Source organism: Lissotriton vulgaris, unplaced genomic scaffold (assembly GCF_964263255.1).
Source record: "Lissotriton vulgaris unplaced genomic scaffold, aLisVul1.2 SCAFFOLD_1193, whole genome shotgun sequence".
NCBI classification, from domain to species: Eukaryota; Metazoa; Chordata; class Amphibia; order Caudata; family Salamandridae; genus Lissotriton; species Lissotriton vulgaris.
Genome location: NW_028249262.1, coordinates 558,697 through 584,693, shown reverse-complemented (window position 1 = coordinate 584,693; position 25,997 = coordinate 558,697). Strand labels below are relative to the sequence as shown.

Genomic DNA, 25,997 nt, shown 5'->3' with positions numbered 1-25,997 from the left:
TAAGTATGCTAGAAACAGCAATAATTACGTTTAACATGCAGTCGGATAAATTAGACATTCAAATCGATTTAATGAATATAATAGCCACCTACATCGCTGGAATAAATTCCAAATTGGAAAATCTTATGAATCTAATAACTGCTGGAAAAAGTTCAAAGGCAGAAAAGTTCAGCGAGTGTGCATGTGGTCCAATAATTGACAAATTGAGCACCGTACCAGCAATCTTACAAAACAGCTTAATAGCAAGACAAACTAATGACCTGGAGCTACCAAAAAACGTGAACCATAAAGATGAAGCTGCCAAAGATATTCAGCAAACTTCAATTGGGTATCAATCAAAACCAGGGGGATCAAGTAAAGTACATAAGTACCCTGAGGGGGATCTAGCAGTCGTAAACAATAATATGAATCACTCAAAACAACAAAAATCAATGATCAATTGTCTAAGAGGCATCAAAGTTAAGCAAACCAACAAAGAGGCAAAAAAACGGGCAAGGAAATCCAGGAAGAGCAATAATGGCAAAAATAGATTGTTCCACATCTTTGATAAAAAACAATTAGTTCAAATAAACAAATCTACAAACCATGAAAAGGAAGATGGGAATGATTCAATCAAGGAGCCTCACCCCTTCTGTAGTTCAATGAGTCATAGTATAAATTTAGAGGAGTCATCAATTGAAATTAAAACAAATCAGGAAATATTAACTAAAAAAACTACAACAATTAAAAAGAAGAAGCTTACAAAGCAAAGAAAGTATTCTGACATCCTACACGAAAATGTGACTGCAATTGCAAAAAAAGATCAAAGGATAATACAAGCAGAAAAAGATCAAAAACTATTACAAGTAGCTTCACAAGACAATATAGGAATGGCTCATGAACTCCAACAAGAGCTAGGTCGTGAATTAAACATCTCTAGTGGCCAACCGCGATTAGCTAATAAGGACAGGACAGAACAAAATAATGGCTCCCCTATCTCCCAAGATATACGTTCAAAACAGGTGGTAATAAACAACGATCCTCAAGATTTAAAGGTCTCAGATGAAGTTTCACAAAGGTATATACAAATGGAAGACAAAGTAAAAGAACAACTGCAAATAAAAATTAATATACAAATTACAAATGAAGTAGGGGCTAGTTCTAGAATGGTAATAACAGCACCACAACATAGAACAAACCATATGTCATCATATACAGAGTTAAACCAAGTGGATAGCAGAAGCAAGCAGATTATCCTAACACCTAAATACATCTCACAAGGACAGCAAGATATTCTCAATAGAGGAAATATAATGCGATTACTGGCGGAGATTCCGGCGCTAAAAGTCTCAATGTGACTTATTGTCTATTAAATTCATCCCGCAAGAAGAAAAGAACCAGATTGAAAGAATGTATAAAGAAAAGAAACAGATGGAAAGAACACCCGCGACATGAAGAAATGAGGAAATAGTGGAAGCCATTATGAATGCCAGACATCAGTTCGAAGCATTGGGTATCTTATTGAACAAACCACTAAAACCTTGTTATCCATCACCGTTGATGAAGTTCATGAAGTGTCGTTCACTGGAGAGTGAAAAAAGTCAGGTGTTTTCAGTATTACAAAATGCTAGAGGTAAAAAGGATGACTTGGGTATTGGTACCATTAAACAAACACGGGGTCAGGGTCCAGTGCAATGGAGTTGGTTAGCAGCGACACTCAATGTACCGACAAGAGAATGACTTGTCACTCAAGATAATAGTCTCCGTCAGGATTGTATAAAACTTCTGTCTTGGAATATAGCGGGGGCTAAAAGTGAAATTCAGGGGGATGTTGTACCAACATATTGGAGTAAATATGATATTGTTGTATTACAAGAGACATGGTTGTTAATACTGTAGACAGTTGCAAATTATAAACTTCATTATGTCAACGCTGTAAGATCAAACCGCTATGGGAGAGCAAAGGGCGGCTTAGCAGTATATATTTTAACGGCAATTGCCATAGGCTCGGAGCAACTTAATACAATCACTCCAGATATGCAGGTAATCAAATTGGACAATTTGTCACCACATTATTTACCAACAATATTATTAATAAATGTCTATTTGCACCCAAATGTAGGAAAAAAACAACAACAGTTGGATAACCTATTTTTGATAATCACAGAATACAGACTGACGCACCCAGAGTGGGAAATCATAATAACAGGGGATTTTAATACTAACCTTACTTACAACCCGGAGGAAGATGAGTTAATAACTGCGCAAAATGTTTTCTGGTCGGTACCAGTACAAATATCTTCAATAACAACACGCAGGGATTTAATTGGCCAAAAACAGTTATGGCCCTGGAACATCTAGGTCTAAGAATAATAAATGGAAGAGCGCAAGATGATAGACCTCCATCTTGGACATATCAAGGAATAAATGCCCAGTCAATAATAGACTCACAATTTCGTCTTTACCCTTACTGAATAAAGTGAGGAAATTCATAATTAAGTTTACAACACAAAGTGACCATTCACAACAGCATCTGGAAATAATAATTAATTATAACAGACATCAGGAAGCCCCCACAAGGATAGGTAATCTATCAACATCTAATTTGAAGCGTATAGGATGTTCAGCTAGTAATCTAGTTGAGATAACAAAGCTAGCAAAGGAGATAATAGAATCAACTATAGCTACAGAAAACAACCAAGTTCAAAACTGGGCAACCTTTACTACAAAGTTCCTGAGGCTCGCACCAAAACAGGAGCACATAAAATATAAAAGAAGTAGGGAGACGGCGAAACCGTCACAAAACGTACTAACATTAAGGAAAGAAATTAGGAAGGCGGTTCGAAAGAACAAGATAAATAACAACGCAACTACATGGAATGATATAAAAAATCTGAAAAGATTATATAAAAAACAAATTTGGAAGGATGAAAAATGAAACCAGGAGCAGTTCTGGGCAAGGCTTCTTTTTTGTGCCAAAAAATCTAACAATAAAGCATTTTGGAAAATAATAAATGGAATAGCTGGACCCATTCCAACCATAAATGGCTCTTGTGTGACAGAGTGGGTACACTACTTGAGAAGTACTTTTAAGAAAGATAAAGGAGTTGAAAATAAACATAGTTATATTAGTTTGGAACCTAAATCGCCAGATACATCAAAGGACCTGTGTAAAATTAAGGGCTCCCAAATAATGCCGGATCGCCAGGTGGCCGACAGGATAAGGAAAATAATAAAATCAGGTCGAAGGGACGGGGCCCTGGGGCCTAATGGAATATCGCAGGCCATCTTTTCTGGGGACTATGATTACTGGGCGAGCCCATTGTCAGATCTGTTCCTGGAGGCACAATTAACAAATAACCTGCTGATGACTTGGAAAGGTGCTATAATCAACCCAATATTCAAGGGCATAGACAGATCGGAGCCGGAAAATTACAGGCTCATAGCTCTAATGAATGTGGAAACGAAATACTACGCTTCACTACTCCTGGAGGACCTAGTAGAATGGTCTACTAAAAATAAGCTGATTCCTATTAATCAAACCTGATTTCGTAAGGGGTTCGGTACAACAACTAACATATTTGCTTTGTCCATGAAAGCAGAAAGGTGTAAACGTTTGAATTTAAAATTACACCTCTGCTTTATGGACTTTAAAGCAGCTTTTGACAGCATAGAGCGAGGACTATTGTGGTGTAAATTGAAGAAAATGGGTCTCCCGGAGGTCCTGCTGCGTGCCATTATTCAATTGTGTACAGGAACATGGATACGAATAAAAATTGCAAATGGTACAAGAATTTCATGGAAAATCTACACTGCAAAAGGGCTAAAACAAGGCTGCGTATTAGCCCCCCATTTATTTAATCTTTTTATGGCAGATCTTTCAATAAAACTAAATGAGATAAATGCTCATCCCCCCTCGTCTAGGTCCATTGCCGATAACACATCTTTGTTACGCTGATGACATAGTACTACTCAGCCAGACACGAGTTGGTTTACAAAGAACACTAAATGAGCTAGCGTCATTCGCGAAGGTCAACGCCTTGGAAATCAATATAATGAAAACAAAGCGATGACTATCCCAAAACGGGCAGGACACAAATACCCTGTCAGGCTGGGAGAAATAACATTAGGGGTAGTTAATAACTACAAATATTTAAGTCTGTACATTGATGATCGTTTAAATTTCAAAAAACATAAACAATATTTGGAAGCAAAAGGGAATGGCCAAATTTACACATTTTGTGCCCTCTCAAAAGAGTTAAAGGGTCCATCTTTAAAGCCCTTACTAGATGTAATGGCCGCCAAATTGATGCCGACAGTAGAGTACGCTAGCTTCGTTCTACACGGAACAAATGCTGAACTGTTGGATAAGATTCAAGTAAGAGCATACAAAAGGGTCCTTAAGTTACCGCAGAATGCGTCACCAGCACAGGTGAGGTTGGAATTTGGGCTTATCCATCAAGGGATTGGAAGAAATTATGCATATGCCAAGAGTTGGTATAAAATCTGGTTGAGTCGAGCAAACGTTTTACACAATGCTTTGTGGCGAACCCAGGAAGAAGATCAGCACAAATTTTTGAAATCGGCCATGGAAGAAACAAAGTCTAAAGAACTTTGGGCACAGTCTCCTTCCTTTCCCGTTTTTCATAAAGTGGTAAATAAAACGGTGAAAATGCACGCATAATGAGAGTATAAAAATAAATTTGCAAAGAGGTTGCATGCTTGGATGGTAATACAGTCTTATACAAAATTACATCCGGCAGAATATTTAAGTGCAACATACTCATACTATTTAAAAAGGAAATTCATGGCCACCTGGTTTGGGTTATTACCAAGTTTAGCGGATCAGCCCAAATGGAGATATAACGGGCCTAGATCATGTACACTATGTGGCGCCAAGAAGCAAGACCTTATTCATCTTATTTGTATATGCCCTGGCTTAAGGCAGATCCGGTTGTGGCTTTTGAAAAAGATATTTATTGAGAAAGGCATTAGGACTTGTAGAACCGCAATAATGAAGGGTTTGGACGCAACAGATTCCCGTTGTAAGATTATGAAATTTTTGTTACAATATGAACAGATAATGATGAATAAGGATAACAAAATCAAAATGCCATTGATGGGGTAGTGTTTGGCAAACATTAATATGAACTGTTAGTAGGGACTGTACCATTGACTATAATAGTGGGACTAAAACAAGTAGCAATGGTATATCGATTTTATAGATTAGTTTTTTTAATGGGATTGTTTTGTTTAAGTTAAAAAGCCATTAATACTGTATATTTATGTATGAAATTATTTTAATATAATCTCCTGTTTTTATTAACTGAAACAATAAATTATTTACATATTCAACAAAAAAAAGAGTTGGAATATGAGAATGGGAGGTCGTATTAATACACATCTGCCTAGAAAAAGTTAAAGCAACTGATCTCTGCAGCTCTACATATAAGATGCTCAAGGTTGTGTTTGAGTCTTGGAAGGCCCCTAGTGCTAAAGGCAACAGACAAATCAAACAGGACAAGAAGGCACACCTCCCCTTTGGAAGGCGGGCATGTCATATGGATGGACTATACTGAAGTCAGTGAGGACCAATCACAATTCAGGATCATGGAAGTGACAAACAGTGGGTTGCATGTCATTTCTTCGTTTGCACTGTACATGAAAATTTTTTTTTACAAATGTATGGTACACGTGTTAATCATAATGCTTCGAGGTCCTAATTATTCAGGAAAGGAGCACCTGTGTCACTTCTGAGATGCTGAATTGTGTGGCGTGGAGAGGTGTGGCGCAGCAGCCAGGGCAGCTGAGTTCGGAGCACAGGGAGCATGGTTCGACCCCCGGTGGCAGATCAGCTCACACCATGTGACTCTGGGCAATAGCTCACTTAATTTCCACAACGGCCCCCAGCGCCTTGAGGCCGGTAAGGGTGAGTAGTTCGCGCTTTACAAATACCGGATTTAAGATTTCCATGATTTGCACTGACTACATAGGATAGATTATTTTTTGCAGCAAACACAATAACCCAATAATATCACTTGTGCTGCGTGTTTTAAAAATAACAGGAGGGTTTCTGTGGGTTCATGGTGTTTGTAAACACCTGAATTCCCTCAGATATACGCTACAAAAAATGAAACTTTTAAAATATTCTGAAGGAAATGGTAAACAGGACTGTAGCCTGGCGCCGCTCCGGAGACACTGGGAACAATAAAAAGCAAGTTGTTGTTTAATTAAAAGATTTATTATGCAGATAGAATTAGACTGTATTAGCATATGTGGATGCCGGGGGAGACCAGCTGGGGGCCACAATTGGGAGGGGTGGAATCCTCCAACAGGAGGGAGCCTGAAAACAAATTATTCTGTAGTCGTCCGGAGCACTCCGCTACACATACATCACATCCATATGGAAATAAGTTATTTGTTTCCATACATTACAAAATATATAATCTATAGATGAGTATCAAAGATAGAAAAAGATCTGCTTTGTCCATATTTGTACAATATAGTGCATCTGTTATCCTGACTAAATATTGAATGTTGTATGACAGCATTATTATATATGGATGATTGTATATTTTTGATACTCATCTATATATTATACATTTTGTAATAAATGGAAATAAAAACATTTTTTCCAAATTGATGCGATTTATGTGTATTTGAGTGCTCTGGACTACTACAGAATATTATCAAACTACTGCAGTCGCATGCACAGTACCGGGTGCACTCATCGGGGAATGTAAATAAATTGACTTATTAGGCTAAATCACAAAGAACTGACAGCCGCGTTTTGGCACGACACCTTTTTCAATGTCAGTTTCACACACAATACAAACTAATTTTAAACATTGGAGGAATACGTCATACATAGAATTGTATGGAAAAAAATATGGGGAGCATTTGTTTGATGCGTTCGACCAGCATAATTTGTATTTTTATTGGTATTTGTGGTATGATTTAGATATTCAGAAACGATGTACTGTATTCCTCTGCTTTAACTCCAAGGTGAAAATGTATTTTTCGATGTTTTTCTAGATTTATGTAAAATGATGATGCTCTTCTTGCAATAAATAAAAGAAGGAAAAAAAAGAATTGCATGGAATGGACTTAAAGAAATTGAACTCCCAACAAGACCACAAAAGGAGATACAATATCCCTGCTAAGCAATGGAAAGCGATTAAAGATTTGAAGAATGATGAAACTTTAGTTAACAAACCCTCAGACAAGGGGGGGGATACTGTACTCTTCAAAAAGGAACAATACTATAAAGAAGCCATCATGCAACTTAGTGATGAACAGTGTTACCTACCTATACACAGGAGAGCCTATGAGATCTGTGTACAGAACTTTCAAGAATGCCTGGCCAACTGGTTGGATTGTGGGATGTTAGATCAAGTAGAGTGTTGTTTCTTACATTGTGAACATCCTGCTCTTCCCACTTTTTATCATTTGCCTGAGGTGCATAAAGATCTATTTAACCCCCCTGGTAGGCCTATAGTGGCATTGCAAAATAGCCTATTGGAAAATGTCTCAATATACATTGATTCCTTTTTGTCTCCAATTGTGAAGGACTTGAGCTCCTATGTGAAGGACACAGGATTTGTTTAGACTCATTGATGGCATTGATTGGGAGGATGAGATGTTATTAATTTCTCTTGACATCACTAGTCTATACACATGTATCGAACATGAGAAGGGTCTCAATGCTACTAAATGCTTTCTCAGTAAGAGGGTATTGAAAGATCAGGAGCACAACATCATGCTACTAGAAATGACTAGGTTCTGCTTAGAGAATAAAAATGTTATGTTTACAGAACAACTATAGCGTCAACAGCGGGGCACTGCGATGGGCATGTGCTTCGCCCCCAGCTGTGCAAACCTGTTCGTAGGCTGGTGGGAGAAGCATGTGGCCTGGGTGGATGATCAGGAACAATGGGTCAATAATGTGGCCCTTTGGGCCAGATATATTGACAACTTATTTATCATTTGGAAAGGTACCCAAGAGTCAGCCGAAACATACATAGCTGCGCGTAATCAGAACGATTTGAATCGCAAACATCAGCACCACTAATATCTTCTACTTGGACTTAGAGATATATGTAGAGGGGCAAAAATTGCTGACCAAATTATATAGCAAGTCGACTGCCAGCAATTCTACATTACATGCAGGAAGCCAGCACCCACGAGCATTGATTAAGAACATACCCTTTGGGGAACTATTGCTTTTAAAAAGTAATTGCACTAATGAAGGCGAATATCTCAAAGCGCAAAGCAATGCCATAGAGAGATTCAAGAGAAGGGGCAACACTAATGGCATTTTATACGAGGCAGTTAAGAAAACAGAGTCTGTAAATAGGCAACAACTCCTAGCAATTAAGTCCAGGACACAGCCAGGCAGAAACAAACAAACAGTGACTATTGGGCTGATGACTCATTTCAATGAGCGAACACAGAAGGTGTCCCAGATCTTCAAGAAAAATTGGTAATATCTTCGCACTGATAACATCATAAGGCAAGTGATATCATCACAACCTCAGATCACTTACAGACATAGTACATCCATTAAGGATAATCGCGTACATAGCCATTACAGGATTACACCTACCAAGAAAGTTATTAGTAGGGGCTTCTTTCCATGCCTAAGATGGAAAGGCTGCAAATATAGTTACAAAGTTATTAATTATGAACTTGCAGGGCAGGGTGTAAAAAACAAAAGAAGATAATGAAACTATTAAACTACAATTCTGAGTTTACAATATATTGCTTAGAATGCCCTTGTCCTAAGAGTTATATTGGCAGCACCATCCATCCTGCCAAAAAGAGAATTCTCGAGCACATGTGAGCAATGACTAATAAAGGGTAACTAGACATAATATCGAGAAAAAAATGTAGAATGGCCATAATATCGAAGTAAAAATATAGAATGGACAAAATATCGAATGGACACAATATAGTGGTTAAAAATATCAAATTGAAGGTAAGTAATATAATATTGATTGTCAAAGTATAGAAAATTCAAAATATCGAAGTATATAATATAGGCATTAAAATATATCGAATTTTTAATAATATCGAATTTTTTAAAGTGTTTTGTATGTTAGTATATGTGTGAAAAGTGTATATTATTTTTGTAATTTATTTTAAGTAATGAATTTAATGTTATTTAATTTTTGCGTAATTTAATTCAGTAGCGGGTTTTGGGTTTATAGGGGAATAGGGTGGGAAGTAATTTAATTATATTAAATGAAATATAAATTTTTAGAAATTACTAATTATTTTTAATTTAATTTTGCTTTTTAGTTCTGTAGCGGGTTGTGGATTTATAGGGGAATAGGGTGGGAAGTAATTTAATTGTAATTAATTAAATATTTGTATTTATTTATGGGTATTCATTTTGAATTTATTGTTAATTTTTAATTGGTAATTAATTTCTATTAATTGATTAATTGATATTTATGTTAATTTTATTTAAAAAAAATTCATAACCGTATTTATTGAGAAATCAGGCAAGCATAGATACAGTTCTCCACAATCAGGAGAGTACTGTCGGCCATATACAGAGTGTAGAATGATCAAATGCCCAAAGTTTTGAAAAAGCACCCCCCACCCCAACCCCCACCCCACCAACCCCCCTAAACATATCCCAACGCCCTACCCCGGCTACCCACCCCTTATCCCTCCCTAACCCAGCGCACGTGTTCACAGCATAACAAAAACATGAATAAGGCAATGCAGGTGTCAGACATTAACCTAGGACTCAAGGTCCGCATCTGGAGGTGGCACATCATCTATGTCAACCGGGGGATCTAGGGTCAGCCCCCTGTAGTCCGCCCACCGCTTCCAGATTTTATAATGTTTCCGGGGGCACCCCCTGGCCTCAAACACAGGCAATTCCAGCCCCATAAGGAAGTCCAAACCCGCCTTCCAGGCGCTGAGAGGGGGGGCACGGTCACTCTTCCATGCTCTTGCCAAATCCCGCTTAGCTACAACCAGCCCCAAGAATAGTAGATGTCGTTTGTAAATGTTACCCCCAACATTCTCCAGGACGTGAAGGAGGCCCAGTCTAGGCGTGCGAGGGAGATCCCACCCCAGCACCTCTGACAGGCAGTTCCATACCCCATTCCAAAAGCGGGTCAGACCCCCACAAGACCACACCGTATGAAGTAGCGTCCCTCTTTCAGCACCACACCTCAAGCACTCCGCGGTGGCAATAAGACCCGCCCTCCACAGTCTTTCCCGGGTATAGTATGCCCTGTGAAGATATTTGAACTGTATAAATCTGAGGCGAACAGCTATGGCCGCCCCACGGGGGGATTCAAGGGCCTCTCGCCAGTCATCGTCATCCAAGGGGCCAACATCAGTCTCCCAGGAGGCCTTCAGCGTCAGGAGGGAAGAGGAGCAATGCGTAACCAGGGAGCGGTATATTTGGGAAACCTTCTTGTCACCCAGGGTCCCCCATGAAAAGCTTGGCTTCAATAGGGCTGAAGTCCGGAAGCTGATCCAACCCCACCAGGCTCGGGCCGAGTGCATGGCGGAACTGAAGGTATCTGAAGAATTGGGTCTTGGGCATATGGAATTCAGAACTAAGGTCCTGAAAGGATTTAAGCGTAGTCCCGGTAAGGACCTGACCAAGTGAGGAGATCCCGATCACATCCCATCCCCCAAAGCCCGACAGGGAGGCCAGCGCTGGAAGAAGTCCATTATTGCAAAGCGGAGTCTCGGCGGTCAGCTTGCCCCACGAACCCATGCGGCGCAGCGCCTGCCTCCAGATCGCGAATACCACCTGGGTGACCCGCGGCAGTGTCCTCCTCCTCCGGCCTGAATATAATAAAGTGTGGAGCGTGGCATCCCCCATCAGGAAGTGCTCCAGCGCGTATGCCGGGTCACTGTGATCTCCATACCACCATTTGTTGAGCACTAGGAGATGAGAGGCTTGGTAATAGGACAGAAGGTCAGAGGTGGCCAGGCCTCCACAGTATGTGGAGAGAAAGCAGGTCCGCAGTGCCACCCTGGAGGCCCCCCCCGCCCACAGAAACCGGCCAAGCACTGAGTCCACCCGACGGAACCACTGCGGGTCAATCCTGTGTGGGTGGTTCTGTAGTTGGTAAAGGAGCCGCGGCAGGGCAACCATCTTAAAAATGGCGGATCTGCCATATATATTAAGGGGAATACGCGACCAAGCCTTAACATCCATTTGGACCCTGTCCCACACTGGCAGCACGTTACGTTCCCACGCCACTGTAGCCGAGGCCGACAGGAAGACGTCCAGGTATTGAAGGCCACCCACTGCCACCTGCAAGGCCGATGCCCACAGGTATGTCTCCGCGTCATCACCCAGCACCCATAGGGTCGATTTGCGTGGATTGAGGAAAAGCCCCGACACCTCGCCAAACTCCTGCATCATATCCAATATGCGAGGGCCAGTTCGGTGAAGGTCGGTCATAAAGAACAGGACATCGTCCGCATATAAGGCAATGCGGTCAGAAAGTTCCGCCCCCAGACAAAGCCCCGATACAGTGCGTCGCAACGCACTCGTACGGCCAATGGCTCCATGGCCAATGCAAAGAGGTACGGGGAAAGGGGGCACCCCTGACGGGTACCCCTGGCAATCGGGAACTGCTCAGAGATCACCCCAGAGACACGCACCGTGGCCGTGATGTCGGTATAAAGCAGCTTCACGTAGGAGATGAACACTGGCTCCAAGTTGAGAAGTGGCAGGAGGGCAAAGAGATAGGTCCAGCTGACCGAGTCAAAAGCCCTGTCGATATCGGCGAGCAACAGTGCTGCCCGGTCCCCGGTCGCCCCAACCGCGTCTACTGCAGCCTGCGCACGCCGAATGTTGTGTCTCGTCGCCCGGCGTGGCATAAAGCCTGCCTGGTCTGGGTGGACAAGGTCAGCAATATGTAGGAGCAGGCGGTTCGCCAGTGCCTTGGCTAGGAGCTTGGCTTCAAAGTTTATCAAAGATATCGGGCGATAGGACTCATGGCGATCGGGCGGCCTACCAGGTTTCTGGAAGACCACTATCTCAGCCTGACGCCAGTCCGAGGGCAGACGACCGCGCTCCCGCGCCAGTTCCAACGCCCGCCGATAGTGCGGTCCAAGCTGCAAGTGAAATTTCTTATAGAATTCGCTGGGGAACCCGCTCGGACCCGGCGCCTTGCCGACGTTAAGTTGACCGAGTGCATCGCCCAATTCCTCCGCTGTCAGAGGGAGTTCTAAGGCCTCCCGCACCTCGTCCGAGACCGCACGGGGGGAACATCCGCAAGGAACCCTTCGATGACTTCGGGTGAAAGGCTTTCCCGAGAGGCGTACTACTGTGCATAATAGCGCGCGAAGCTCGCCGCGAGGACCAAAGGGTCAGTAACCACAGCCCCTTCTTCATCAGTGAGACCTGGTAAGATGACTGGCTGCATCGTCTGCTGGCAAAGCCTATGAAGCATGGTGCAGGACTTGTCACCCCACTGGTACACCCTGCTCCTCGTAGCCAGCCACGCTTGGCGAGCCTCGTCCATCAGCACTGAGGCGTAGGACCGCTGTGCCTGCAAAAGTAGCCGCAGCGCTCTGTCATCGCCCCCACCCCGGCAACGCGTCTCCAGCGACTCCACCCGCTCTGCAGCCACGACAATGCACTCCTGTCGAGTACGGCGGGCAGAGGCACACCAAGCAATCTCGACGCTTCTCATGGTGGGCTTCATGGCCTCCCAAACCGTGACCGCGTCCATCCCAACCGTGAGGTTGTCCTGCCAATAGCGGGCGATGGCGCCGCGCATATGTTGGGTGTAAGCCGGTCGCTGCAAATGCCACGAGGACATTCGCCACCGAAACGGTTGGCGCGCTTTGTGCAAGTCGACCTGAACCACTACCGGGGAATGATCGGATAGCCCTCTAGGCCGGATCGCAGCCCATTTCACCCTGTCAAGGAAGGCCCCTGGCACAAACACACAGTCCAGTCGCTAGAAGGAACCATGCACCGCCGACACATATGTATATTCCTGCGCCATGGCATGCATATGTCTCCACGCATCCACCCACCCGAGCCCATCAATCATCGCTTTCAGCCGAGTAGATGAGGCCACAGCCGCGCCCCCTTGCACTCTCTGCCTGTCCAGACTCACATCCACTACATCATTCCAGTCCCCGCCAATCACCGCCAAGGAGTGAGGGATCTCGGTCCATAGGTCGAATAGTTTCTCCGCAAGGGACCACTGCAGGGGGGGAGGGGCATACACACTGCCAAACACCACCGGTTCTGCACCAATCTTCCCCTTCACGAACACAAACCGACCCTGGGGATCAAGCCAGTGACGCTCATGCGTATAGGACAGCCGTCTGTGGACAAGAATTGCAACCCCACTCGAACCCCTGGAAAACCCCGCATGAAAGACCTGGTGGAAGCCAAAACGCTGCAAACTCAAAGCTTTAGTACCCATCATATGCGTTTCTTGGAGGAGCATCACATCAGCCAATTCCCTTTTGCCCCAGCGTAGCACAGCCCCGCGCTTAATCTTGTCCAACATCCCCCGGACATTCCAGCACAAAATCAGCATAGAGTCAGTAGTAGGTACAGTTCCTGGGGAGTCAACCATAATCCCGATATACCAGTCTCTGCGACCTCCAAGGCCCGGCCCAGGCCTCCGACACCATACAAGGAAACATAGCAAAAACCACGTGCACCCCCTTCAGAGCAACCCCGACCCCCCCAACCCCAAACAACCAGCCCAGACCCCCAAACACCCCATCCCCCAAACCCCACCCCCCACCCCTATACCTCAGAGAACATTGAAGTACCTGTCGCGGCATGGGGAGCTTCAGGCCCAAAACAGAGCGCCTAAAGCCAACCATACCAATGGATCCCAACTAATTCCCCCACCAACAGGGCACACCCCCAAGACCGCCCCCAACCCCGAAAGGAGCAGGCGGCCCAAATACAGTACCCCAAACCCCAACCCCACAAATAGTCAAGGCACCCAGAGGGCGCATCTGGCTTGCACCTGCCCGCCGAAGGCCCCCGAGCCCCACCAATACACAAAGTCATACTGCACCAATCGATGTCTGCTCCACCACCATGGTCCGGTCTACCACAGGATACATCAATAGACCAGAGTCATCCGACAAGGGCCAATGGCCTATGGTGATCAGGATTCTTTGCCAGATTGATCCGTGTCAGGTTGTGTGTCCCCCAACAGGGGGTCCCGGGACAAGGACCTCCGTCGTGAGCGAGACTTCCGATGGCGTTTCCCTTTACCAGCGGTGTCGCCCCTCTCCTGGGATGAACTACGCGAGGCTCCAGAGCTCAGACCCGGCTGGGCGTTCGGCCGGATCTTGACCGTTTCATCGGTCCACCTGAAGACATCCTTCGGAGAGTCGAAGAAGTGGGTCTTGGAGTTGAAGATGACCCTGAGACGGGCCGGGTAGAGCAGTGAATACTGGATTTTAAGGCCGCGGAGCTTGGCCTTCGCCGCCAGGAAGGAGTATTGTTGCTGTTGGACTAGCCTAGTGTAGTCCGGGAAGATCATAATTTTGTGGTTATCAAACAGCAATGTCTCTTTGAGCCGTGCTTCCCGGAGGATGACATCCCTGTCATGGAAGTTAAGTATCTTGGCGATGATCGGCCGAGGCCGGTCCCCCGCTGGCGGCTTCTGCGTCAAAGTTCTATGCGCACGCTCCACCACGAAGCAGCGCGACAAGGCGTCCGGGGGCAGCCAACTCTCCAACCACCGGGCCAGGAAGGCATCCATGGGGCCCTTCTCGCAATCCTCCGGAAAGCCGACGAAGCGCAAGTTATTCCTCCGCGCCCACCCTTCTGCGTCTTCCACCCGGAGGGCTAGGCCCTTCTGGATCCTCTCCATTTCCGCCACTTTCTTTTTAAGGGAGCCGACGTCCCCCTCCACCTCTGTGACCCTGGTCTCGGTTTCCGTGATGCGGGCGACAGCATTGCGGAGGTCCTGGCGCAACAGCATGACATCGGCACCGACAGCGCCGATCTTCGCGTCCAACATGTCCCGGGACTGCGTAATGGCCGCCATCAGGGCCGCGTTGTCTGGTCCCGCCCTCTGGCCACCCCCGGCCGCCCCTGCACCCCCTCCGGGCCCGGTGAACTTGTCGATGGGCCCCTGCTTGGTGGCGCCTGTGCCACCTCCGCCTCTGGTCATGATTTCGGCCGCTGTGGCGGGTCAACGCACGATTAGAAGGGGCTTCACGGCACCACACCCCAATGCGAGCCAAGGCCGGGGTACTGGGGATCCGCCAGGTACTGCGCTTCACTCACCGGCCTCTGCCACGTCTAACTCCACCTGACAGGCGCACCGGACAGCACACCAGGCTCCAGCAGCAAATGCAGCGGCCAGCTCAGCGTCCCAGCGCTCCAGGTCTCCGCCAATCCACACTAGCCACCTCCACCATCCAGGAGTCGCCGGGCAGTACACCACCGTCGAGGATCAGGTGCGACAGGGCTCCGAGGCCGCCGCAGCCAGGCTAATCCGCACCCCCAGGATGTAGCAGCCAAGACAGGGGGGCGATATGTGTCCCGATGCGCCGCCGTCCACCGCGCCAGGCAGGCAGGGACCACGGGCACAGCCTATCTGGCGGACCGGCACTCCTCTGGACCCTCCCACAGGGCCCACTGCAGACTGCAATTTGGGCGGAGCGCCCCCTTCTGTGCACCGGCAAAGCACCTCCGGCTCCGCCGCCTCCCTGCACTCGGTAGCCCGGGGGGACCGAGCCGTCCCCGGGTCTGCAACGCCCCTGCCAAGGGTCGTCGTCCTGCAACCTCCAGCAGCCCCGCTCGGCACACAAGTGGCGGGTGAATCCTCCTCCTGTCCTCCGGAAATCCAGAGGCCGCAATCGGACCCAGCAGCAAGCAGGCCGCCCGGCGCCCAGGACCAGCGGGCGGGCCAGGCGGAAATTGAGGCCCCGGCTTACCACGCGGCAAGCAGGCCCAGCGGGCGCCTCCACCAACAGCCGCTCTAAGGTGCGATTGGGGGCCCCAGAAACCACACCGGAGGGTGCTCCCGGTCTCCAGCAGTCACCGTGAGTACTGTGCGGGGAAGAAAGGGTTCGGGCCAGGATAATTGAAGCGGATTAATAGCGGGCCGGCGGGAGCTCTACAGAGCCACGTCCGCCATCGTCGCCCTCGAAGCCACGCCCCCCTTATTAATTTATTTTCCGTAGCAGGTTGTGGGTTTATAGGGGAATAGGGTGTGAACTAATTTAATTGTAATTAAGTAAATATTTTTTATTTATTTATTGGCATTGATTTTTAATTTATTGTTAATTAATTTTTAATTGGCAATTAATTTTTATTAATTGGTAATTCATTTTTATTAATTGATAATTATGATATTTGTATTAATTTATTTTCCGTAGCGGATTGTGAGTTTATAGGGGAATAGGGTGGGAAGTAATTTAATTGTAATTAATTACATGTAAAAAATACTTTTTGTGTATTGATGATTAATTTACTGTTAATTAATTATTAATTGGTATTAATTTTTATTATTAATTAGTTTTTGTTATTGGAAAATAATTAGTTGTTAATTAATTATGGATGGGTGATTAATTGTAATAACTAATATTTATTTGTATTTCTAATTGATTAATTATTACATAATATTAAATTGGTAATTAATTTTAATTAATTTTTTATTGGTATTGGTATTGATATTTAATTTATTTTTATTAATATATTAAATCATTACTTTCCCTACTGTTAAACTCACTAGAGTGGGAATAGTAATTTTTACCCCTAGGCTATCCAAAGCATTTCCTAGTGTTGCACTCACTGGAGTGGGAATAGTAATTTTTACCCTCCCGCTATCCAACGCTTTCCCTACTGTTGCACTCACTGGAGTGGGAATAGTAATTTTTACCCTCCCGCTATCCAACGCTTTCCCTACTGTTGCCCTTTCTGGAGTGGGAATAGTAAGTTTTAACCCCTACGCTATCCAACGCTTTCCCTACTGTTGCATTCACTGGAGTGGGAATAGTAATTTTTACCCTCCTGCTATCCAACGCTTTCCCTACTGTTGCACTCACTGGAGTGGGAATAGTAATTTTTACCCCTAGGCTATCCAAAGCATTCCCTAGTGTTGCACTCACTGGAGTGGGTATAGTAATTTTTACCCTTCCGCTATCCAACGTGTTCCCTACTGTTGCACTCTCTGGAGTGGGAATAGTAATTTTTACCCTCCCGCTATCCAACGCTTTCCCTACTGTTGCCCTTTCTGGAGTGGGAATAGTAAGTTTTTACCCCTACGCTATCCAACGCTTTCCCTACTGTTGCATTCACTGGAGTGGGAATAGTAATTTTTACCCTCCCGCTATCCAACTCTTTCCCTACTGTTGCACTCACTGGATTGGGAATAGTAATTTTTACCCTATCCAATGCTTTCCCTACTGTTGCACTCTCTGGAGTGGGAATAGTCATTTTTACCCTCCGGCTATCCAACGCTTTCCCTACTGTTGCACTCTCTGGAGTGGGAATAGTAATTTTTACCCTCCCGCTATCCAACGCTTTCCCTACTGTTGCACTCACTGGAGTGGGAATAGTAATTTTTACCCTATCCAACGCTTTCCCTACTGTTGCACTCTCTGGAGTGGGAATAGTCATTTTTACCCCTACGCTATCCAACGCTTTCCCTACTGTTGCACTCACTTGAGTGGGAATAGTAATTTTTACCCCTACGCTATCCAGCGCTTTCCCTACTGTTGCACTCTCTGGAGTGGGAATAGTATTTTTTACCCCTACGCTATCCAACGCTTTCCCTACTATTGCCCTCTCTGGAGTGGGAATAGTAATTTTTACTCCTACGCTATCCAACGCTTTCCCTACTGTTGCACTCACTGGAGTGATAATAGTACATTTTACCCTCCCGCTATCCTGCGGTAAAAATATTGTATATTTTTTATTAATATTACGTTAATACATATATATGTATTAAAAAATACAATTGTATGTTTATTTTATTTTTAACTTACATTAATTATTTATTCATTTTAAGGTTATTTAAGTATGTTTTAGTTAATTATATTTATTATTTCATTAATTTCAAATTACTTTTAAGACATTTAAAAAAATCGATATTTTGACTATATTTTTTACAATGATATTTTTGATTCAATATTTTTGTACTTACCCATTTGTAGATAGGAATTCGATATTTTTGCATTCTATATTTTGACAACGATATTTTGGTAAGTCTATATTTTGGTATTCTATATTATGTCAGTGATCCTAATAAAGATCAAAGCTATCCGGTCGCCCGTCATTTCGTACAGAAACATATTAGCAATCTGGACTTACTGAGGTTCTTTTGTATTGATCAGATACAAAAGGATTAAAGAGGAGGTGACGGGGTTAGAAAGCTAGGTAGTCTGGAATCTAAATATATATTTGAATTATATAAACCAAGACTCCACAGGGCCTCAACAACGAAGAAGAGTTATGGGTCCACATAGGACAATGAGTACTCTAGAGGTATTCCATTGTTACAGTACAGCTTTCACCTAGCATAGAGGCCAGATTGAGAATTTTAGGGTCAGTTTAGCCCTGCTCTCCCTCTTTCCACCTCCCTCCTTCTTTCTCCTCCTTTCTTTCTGTTCTCTTTTCTACATGCGGTTTGTTCGATGACTGAAATCTGCATGCCCCCTTGGCCCTTCCAGGGCTTGATTGTACACTAGTGAGATTTTAAGAATGAGCGACATTATGACTACACAGCACCATGACAATACATATGGTTGATTTTAGATTAAGTTACAACTTGGTGATTTTCATTATATAGAAGTATGGCGGTTCTTCACTCTCATCTGAACCTTTTTTTTTCGATTGAGTATATGACTAATATTATAATGAAATTCGTTTTAAGTAACTGCCAATATTGATTTCAGGAGCTCCGTTCTAATGTAGTGATCACATGACATCACACATAGTTTGCTGGGTATTATGAATGAAGTATTTGTATTGTTGATTTTGTTGCTGTTCTTTGCACATTGTACAGATTGGCGTATATTAGCATAAATTGTTGTGCCACTTTGTACAGCTTACGATGGCCGCCACTTTGCAGCGATAGATTGCAGTACACATTGAACATCATCGCTTTTCATGCAATTCTACGTATGACGTATTCCTCCAATGTTTAAATGTGGTTTGTATTGTGTGTGAAACTGACATTGAAAAAGGCGTTGTGCTGAAAGGTGTTTGTCAATTTATTTACATTACTTGATAAGTGCACCCGGAACAGTCTGTGCAAATGCGGTAGTTTGAAGTGGTTGTACGTGGCTCACCACTGCTGTGGGTTGCACCCGGGACGAGAGGTGCGGCTTATGGTGAGCTTTGAAAATAAAATATATATATATATATATATATATATATATATATATATTATATATTCCTGCAACATAATTGTTGTCTGGTGTAGCTCCTTTTGTCATTTCTGACTGACCATATTTGTGGAGGGTTTGTGCAGGCTTTTCATCCACTGCTGCAGTCTGAAAACAGATCGTCTAAGATTATCAAGTGCTGCCTGAAAGAAACCTCCCACCAACCTGCTGAGGGCAGAACTTACCTCGTCTGACTCCAGCAGGGACATCCTCCCCAGTGATACTGGGTGTATCTTTCTCTAGTGACCAGGTGCAGTCCAGGTGGATCACTGGCAGTGACCAGGTGTAGTACAGATGTGATCTGTGGCAGTGCTCAGGTACCGTCCAGGTGTGATCTCTGGCAGTGAGCAGGTACAGGTCAGGTGTGATCGTACAGTCCAGATGTAATCTGTGGCAGTTCTCAGGTACAGTCCAGATGTGATCTGTGACCAGTTACAGCCCCGGTGTGATCTGTGACCTGGTGCAGTCCAGCTGTGATCTGTGACCAGGTACAGTCCAGATGTGATCTGTGGCAGTTCTCAGGTACACAGCCCAGATGTGATCTGTGACCAGGTACAGTCCAGATGTGATTGGTGACCAGGTATAGTCCAGATGTGATCTGTGGCAGTTCTCAGGTACACACTCCAGATGTGATCTGTGACCAGGTACAGTCCAGATGTGATCTGTGACCAGGTACAGTCCAGATGTGATCTGTGGCAGTTCTCAGGTACAGTCCAGCTGTGAGTGTGATCTCTGGTAGTGCTGAGGTACCGTCCAGCTGTGATCTCTGGCTGTGTGCAGCGTCCAGGTGTGATCAGTGGCAGTGTGCTGGACAGGTGTGGTGCGCGCAGCCGCAGTGCTGAGTCACTTTAAGTTTGCACCGACCCGGAAGAAAGGCTAAGACTCAGAAGGTGATTCGATGAGACTGTGCAGCTACTTCGCGTGCGCCGAGGGAAGAAACTAATCAACAGCGCATGCTAAAAGACCACGCATCCAGAACGAGAAATCGGACCCAAAGGGTAAATCTGAGCATGCGCAAGGAGAATCCGTGGAGTGCCGCCATGTTAACTGCGCATGCTCGGAGCAGTGTACGCGTCGTGGCGCCTGCTTGCACTTCCTGCCGCGCACGCGCCAGTGTGTAGTATTTTCCGGTGCGCGCGTGCGGAGAGCGCCTGCACTGCGCGGGAGTATAGTATCCCTGCAATGCGCAGGCGCAGTTCATTCAACAGAACCTCCCCCGCGAGGGGCCGCTGCAGTCAGTGCTGCTCCTGCCCGCCCCGAGGAGGCACCGGGCCCCGGAGCCGAGGCCGCGCGGCTCCCGAGCACCGGAGGGTGAAGCCGGCCCCCGCCCGGCGCCGCCTCGGGTGAGTGCAGACCCGCGGAGGCGGGTCACCGCTGCACGCCCCGGGGGTCATCTGTGCCTTCGTGGGATGTAAACAAGGACACCGTGACCCCCAGGCAGGTACGACCCCCCTTCCACAACCGCCAGCAGCAACTGGCTCCATGCTAAACATTCCAGAACTAGTGGCATCCAGTTCCCTGCAGACTGGTAACCCAGAGACCACACCCCCTCTCTTTAATATCACTTTAATAATAAATACAATACAATGTTGTAAAATTAGTTGAAACATAATTATACTGTAATCATGTACCTAGCCCAATAGAACAAGGGAGAACGTAATACTCTGTAAAGAAAGCAATGTAAAGGTAAATAACATAAGAATGAAAACAAGAATGTATGTAACCCACTGTTGTAAGCAAAACAACATAGAAGGCAGGAGCTATATTAAAAGGGTTTATTTAGAATAAATCAGGAAAAGTAAACCCACAAGAAAAGGCTAGGAAAAGCGATGCTGTCGTGTCTAGGTAACGGAACAGAATGACACGACAGCAAAACTCAAACATAGAATACAGAACATTGTACATGTCATGAAGGAACATTATACATGTCATGAAGGAATACATTAAAGGTACAGATACAACATCTCCTTTCCCTAAACAAAAGAAGAAAAGGAAATGAAAGTAAAAAACATTAATATAAATAATAATCTTTAAACCTAGAAGGAATAACAATATTTCTTTTACAACTATTTAACAAATGAATCATGTAATTGTTGTTCCACAACATCTGAATCTTGTAATGGAGTTTGTTCTACAACATCCGAATCATGTGATGGTTGTGCTACATTCAAGAAGTCTTTATAACACAAAAAAGAGGAATTGTCCAAAATACCTTTACCATCAAGTTTTTTTAAAAATAATGTCTTTTTGAAAAGGTTCAATCTTAATAACAGCACTCTTGTTCCACCATCCTTTGTTTTTAATCATAACAGATGAATTAGAAGCTCTAACATCCTGTTGAGGCAAAGAATACTTAGATTCACCTTTAACTACTTTTTTTGGCTTTTTGATAATCACCCAATCACCGGTTGTAAACTCACAGTTATTTAGTGGAGAAATTACATTACCCAACTTGTATTTTTTCTCAAAGTTATCTCTAACACATTCATCAATAGAACTTGCAGAAGTAAGCCCTTCTAACTTTTTTTAAAGAAGACAATTTTTTATCAAATACTGGTTTGATTATATCATTTGCATCCCTTCCCTTCAACAAGAAAAAAGGGGCAACACCAGTAATTGAATGTGGAGTGTTCAAATAACTCCAAACCTTTTCTTTTATATGTTTCCTTACATCCATACCTGATGATAAGGCTATTTGTATACCTTCCTTGAAAAATGTATTTGCTCTCTCGACCAGTCCATTTGCAGCTGGAAAATACAAAGGACTTTTAATATGCTTTATATCATGCTTACTTAAAAAATCAACCATTTTTTTTGATACAAAATGTGTACCATTATCGAACACTAATTTCTAAGAAAATCCTTCAACATGAAATTTTTTTTCTAGAAAGTCAATTACAACATCTGTACTTGGAAATTTCACGAAATCATATGAAACCCATTTTGAATAATAGTCAGTCAAAACTATTAAATATTTCATATCTTCACCCAAGATATTATAGGGTCTTGAAAAATCTATTGCTAATTTTTCCCATGCTTGTTCAGGCAATAAATTGGTAGAAGTAACAGTTTTTTAACTTTTCCAATGCTTGTCAGACAGAAGGCATTCAGGACATTGGTTAACAAATTGATCAACAAAAGAATCCATGCTGGGCCACGAATAAAATTTTCTAAATATTTTCTTAGTACCAGACATACCTGGGTGTCCAGAATGCGCTCTTTCTACAAGACCTTCTTTCAAAACATTGGGTGGAACAAAAAGTCCACATCTAGTTATGATTCCATTCTCCAGACTTAACTCAGAAGACACTTGTTGAAAAGGTACCAAATCCTTACAAAGATTTCTTAAAGGAGGCCATCCTTTTCTGATGTATTCTTTGATTTTTAACAAAATTACATCCTTGTAACCTTCCAACCAATCATTTTCAGTAAAACAAGCCAAAGAATTTTCAAAAGCATCTAATGCGGAAACAACAACGCATTCATCATCATAGATGTCTGAAACTCCAGTTTGATTGACAAGAGGAATTCTAGACAAACAGTCCGCCCTAAAATTTGCTCCACCAGAGATGTGTTTCACTTCGAAATTATATTCCTGTAATTTCGAAATTATCCTTACTAATCTCGAAGTTGCTTGGCCAGTTCCATTTCCATTCATCAAGAATATAAGTGGCTTATGATCTGTAAATAGATCAAAACGAGTTCCCCATAAGTAACTCCTGAACTTTTCTACTGCCCATGAGCAGGCTAAAGCTTCACGCTCTATGGTGCTATAATTAGATTCAGCTGTAGTTAAAGTTCTTGAAATAAAGGCAATAGTATTCTCTTTACCCTTCACAAATTGTGTTAATACACCACCAAGACCTACACAACTCGCATCTACAGTGACAATACACTTTACACCACAAGACAAGGGTTTTAAAGCTGGAGCATTTTTGATCATTTCTTTCACTTTTTTAAATGCAGACCATTCATACTTTTCATTCTTTCTGGTTAAACATCTGAGTGGTTCAACCACAAATGCATAACCATGCACAAAACGTGCATAGTACTCACTAAGTCCTAAAACGGATCTTAGTGAGTCCTTATCAACAGGAGCTGATGCAAGCATTATTGAACCAATAAGGTTCTGTTTTGGTTTAATTCCCTCCTTAGTAATTGAGTGCCCTAAATATTCCAATTCTTGAACCAAAAAATTACACTTTTCTTTAGATACATGTGATATTTATCACTGTAGCTTTAATAGAATCTTAAGGACATCACTAGCCATGTCACTGTATGTGTCATGGAAATGTTCTAATTGGTGTCAGTTGATGTCTGCTGGCTTTGTATGTGGATGGGATCTTATATTCCTGGATTAAACTTCATCAAATATACTTTCCTGTATCTTGGATTTATTAATGAAGATACTTCACTGGCGTAGTCGGCATTGGAAACTTTAGAAAGGAATATGGATATTTTTATGAAAGGATCCCAACAAGAGTTTTTGTGAAGAGAAGAACTACTGAACAAGTCAATCCTTCCTTAACTGGCAACCAGCTTTGATCAAGCTTTCAACATCAACAATCTTGTTTTTAAACTTCGTGAGTAAAAAACGTTTTTTTTTTTGCTAAGCTTGAAATTAACTCTCAGCATCTTATGCTACTCAAGCGCTAATTTATCTTCTAACCTGCGAGCTGCGAATTATTTAAGCCACTGAAACCCCTTGCGTTATCAGCCTGTATTTCTCTTTAAGCTTAACTTCATTTCACCGAAGAAATCTGAAAACTTGTCTTTATTCAATCCCAAGTTTCCATTTATTTAAACAACGTGCTGCAAGCTAATGGAGATAATTCTTGGCTAAACGACTGTGTTTTGTTTTGAAAGCGTGAGCATTCAGCTGTGTTAAACTAATAGTATCGTGCGCGAGAGGCGCGTGCTATTCTGCCAGCTGTTATCTCTGCGTGGCTCCTAATTGAAAAGTAAACAAGCGAAGCGCGACCATTATCACTGCCATCGCGTGGCTCCTAATTGAAAAATAAACAAGCGAAGCGCGATCAGCGTGCGTGAAGGATCTCTATCCCAAACAAACCAAGCGCGAGCAGCCAGGTGTGATCGAGCTCAATTACTCTCTCTCTCCAATTGTTAACAAGCCTGAAGCTTTGAGCACGAGCGTAGTCTCGAATTGAATACAAACACTCAGCTGAACACGACCGGCAAAGTGTCAAGAGGCAGTCATCGCGTCAGAGATAAACAAGTTTCCCAATTAAGAGCGTGTACAACCAAGCTTGAAGAGTGCTCGTGTTACGCCTTTTGTCTTTAAAATAAACAATTAAGAGCATTTTCCGAGTTAGAAGAGCATGTTCAGCCAAGCTTGAAAGGAACAATTATCGCGCATTTAATGAAATAAACTTATGTTCTTTTCTCACGTTTAAATTAACTTCTTTTAAACATGAAAGTACAGTAACAAGCTGTCACTTGTAAACGAAGGAATCTTCTTCAACACATTTTTGAGGGATTTTGAACCTTACCTTCTCTTCCTTGGTGTCTTCCACCATTTGCAATAATTTATGAAGAATTTCCAAAGAATGATTCTGATTGGTTTACTCATTTTTTTAGTTTGAGCATTGTGATTGGGTGCTGCACTTCCTGTATACTTTATGGAAACAAGGGCAATGGTTTGTAAAAACAAGTTATAATATTCTCCATCATTTTATCTATTCATTTAACGTTGTTTTTATCACATATTTATTTACCACTGGGTCTTTTTAGAAATCTAACAAACTGCAAAATGTTACAGCTGCACCATTCTTTTTATCTAGTCCTGGTGAACCTCCAATTAGATGGAAAAAATGGAAAGTGGTCTTTGAACGATATGCCAAAGTTTGTGGGACTTCTCTCAGTGCTGAGAGAAAATGTTCTTTATTGCTTCATTGTTTAGGATCTGAAGGCCAAGATATTTTTGATGACTTGCCTGATCTTTCTCCCGCAGACGCAAATGGTTTAAATGAATATGAAATTAGTATAAAGAAATTAGATATACATTTTTTGCCTAAAGTTAGTACTATTCTTGAAAGATATCAATTCACTAAATGTATGCAAAATGATGAAGAAACCATTGAATCTTATGTAACTCGTTTAAGGAAGCTTGCATCCTCATGCAAATTTGGAGCTTTAATTGATGAACGTATTCGTGATCAATTTATGTTTGGTTGTGGGATAGAAAAAATTCGAGATGAGTTATGGTTAAAGGATGAACCTTCCCTTGATGAGGTATTAACTATTGCCAAGCGTATTGAACATTCTCTTAAATGTGTGGCTATAATAAAAAAAATGCCGAAAAAGAAAATAAAGTCCAGATGGTAAAAACTAAAAATGATAAATATGTCAAAGATGCCACTAAACCAGAGTTTAAAAAATCTGGTTCTGAACTTAAATGTTTCAGATGCGGCAAACCAGGTCATCTTGCTAATGACAAGAAATGTCCTGCTCTCAAACAAACATGTTCCAAATGTAAGTTGAAAGGTCATGTTTCCTCTCTGTGTAAAACAAAAATTAGATCTAAGATAAAAGAGGTAGAGATTTTTGAAAAAACTTCTTCAGGATCTGATTGTGATATTGAAGTGGTTCAAGCCATTGGGGATGGTGGGGTCCCGCGTAAA

General features: G+C 43.2%; 2 protein-coding genes across 3 annotated transcripts in view; one reads left to right on the top strand and one right to left on the bottom strand.

Annotated features, from left to right (window-relative positions):
- Positions 1-20,178, bottom strand: part of LOC147663639 (uncharacterized) — an 86,920-nt gene extending 66,742 nt beyond the window's left edge. For both annotated transcript variants that reach the window (XM_086950314.1, XM_086950315.1), the window contains exon 1: positions 19,542-20,178. In XM_086950314.1, the coding sequence (XP_086806440.1) occupies positions 19,542-19,565 (24 nt within the window). In that variant the 5' untranslated portion in view covers positions 19,566-20,178. The remainder of the gene's footprint in view (positions 1-19,541) is intronic.
- Positions 20,179-20,592: 414 nt separating this feature from the next.
- LOC147663638 (uncharacterized) overlaps positions 20,593-25,997 on the top strand; it is a 96,272-nt gene continuing 90,867 nt past the window's right edge. Inside the window, exon 1 of the mRNA XM_086950305.1 lies at positions 20,593-20,797. The gene's annotated coding sequence lies outside the window, so the exon portion shown is untranslated. The remainder of the gene's footprint in view (positions 20,798-25,997) is intronic.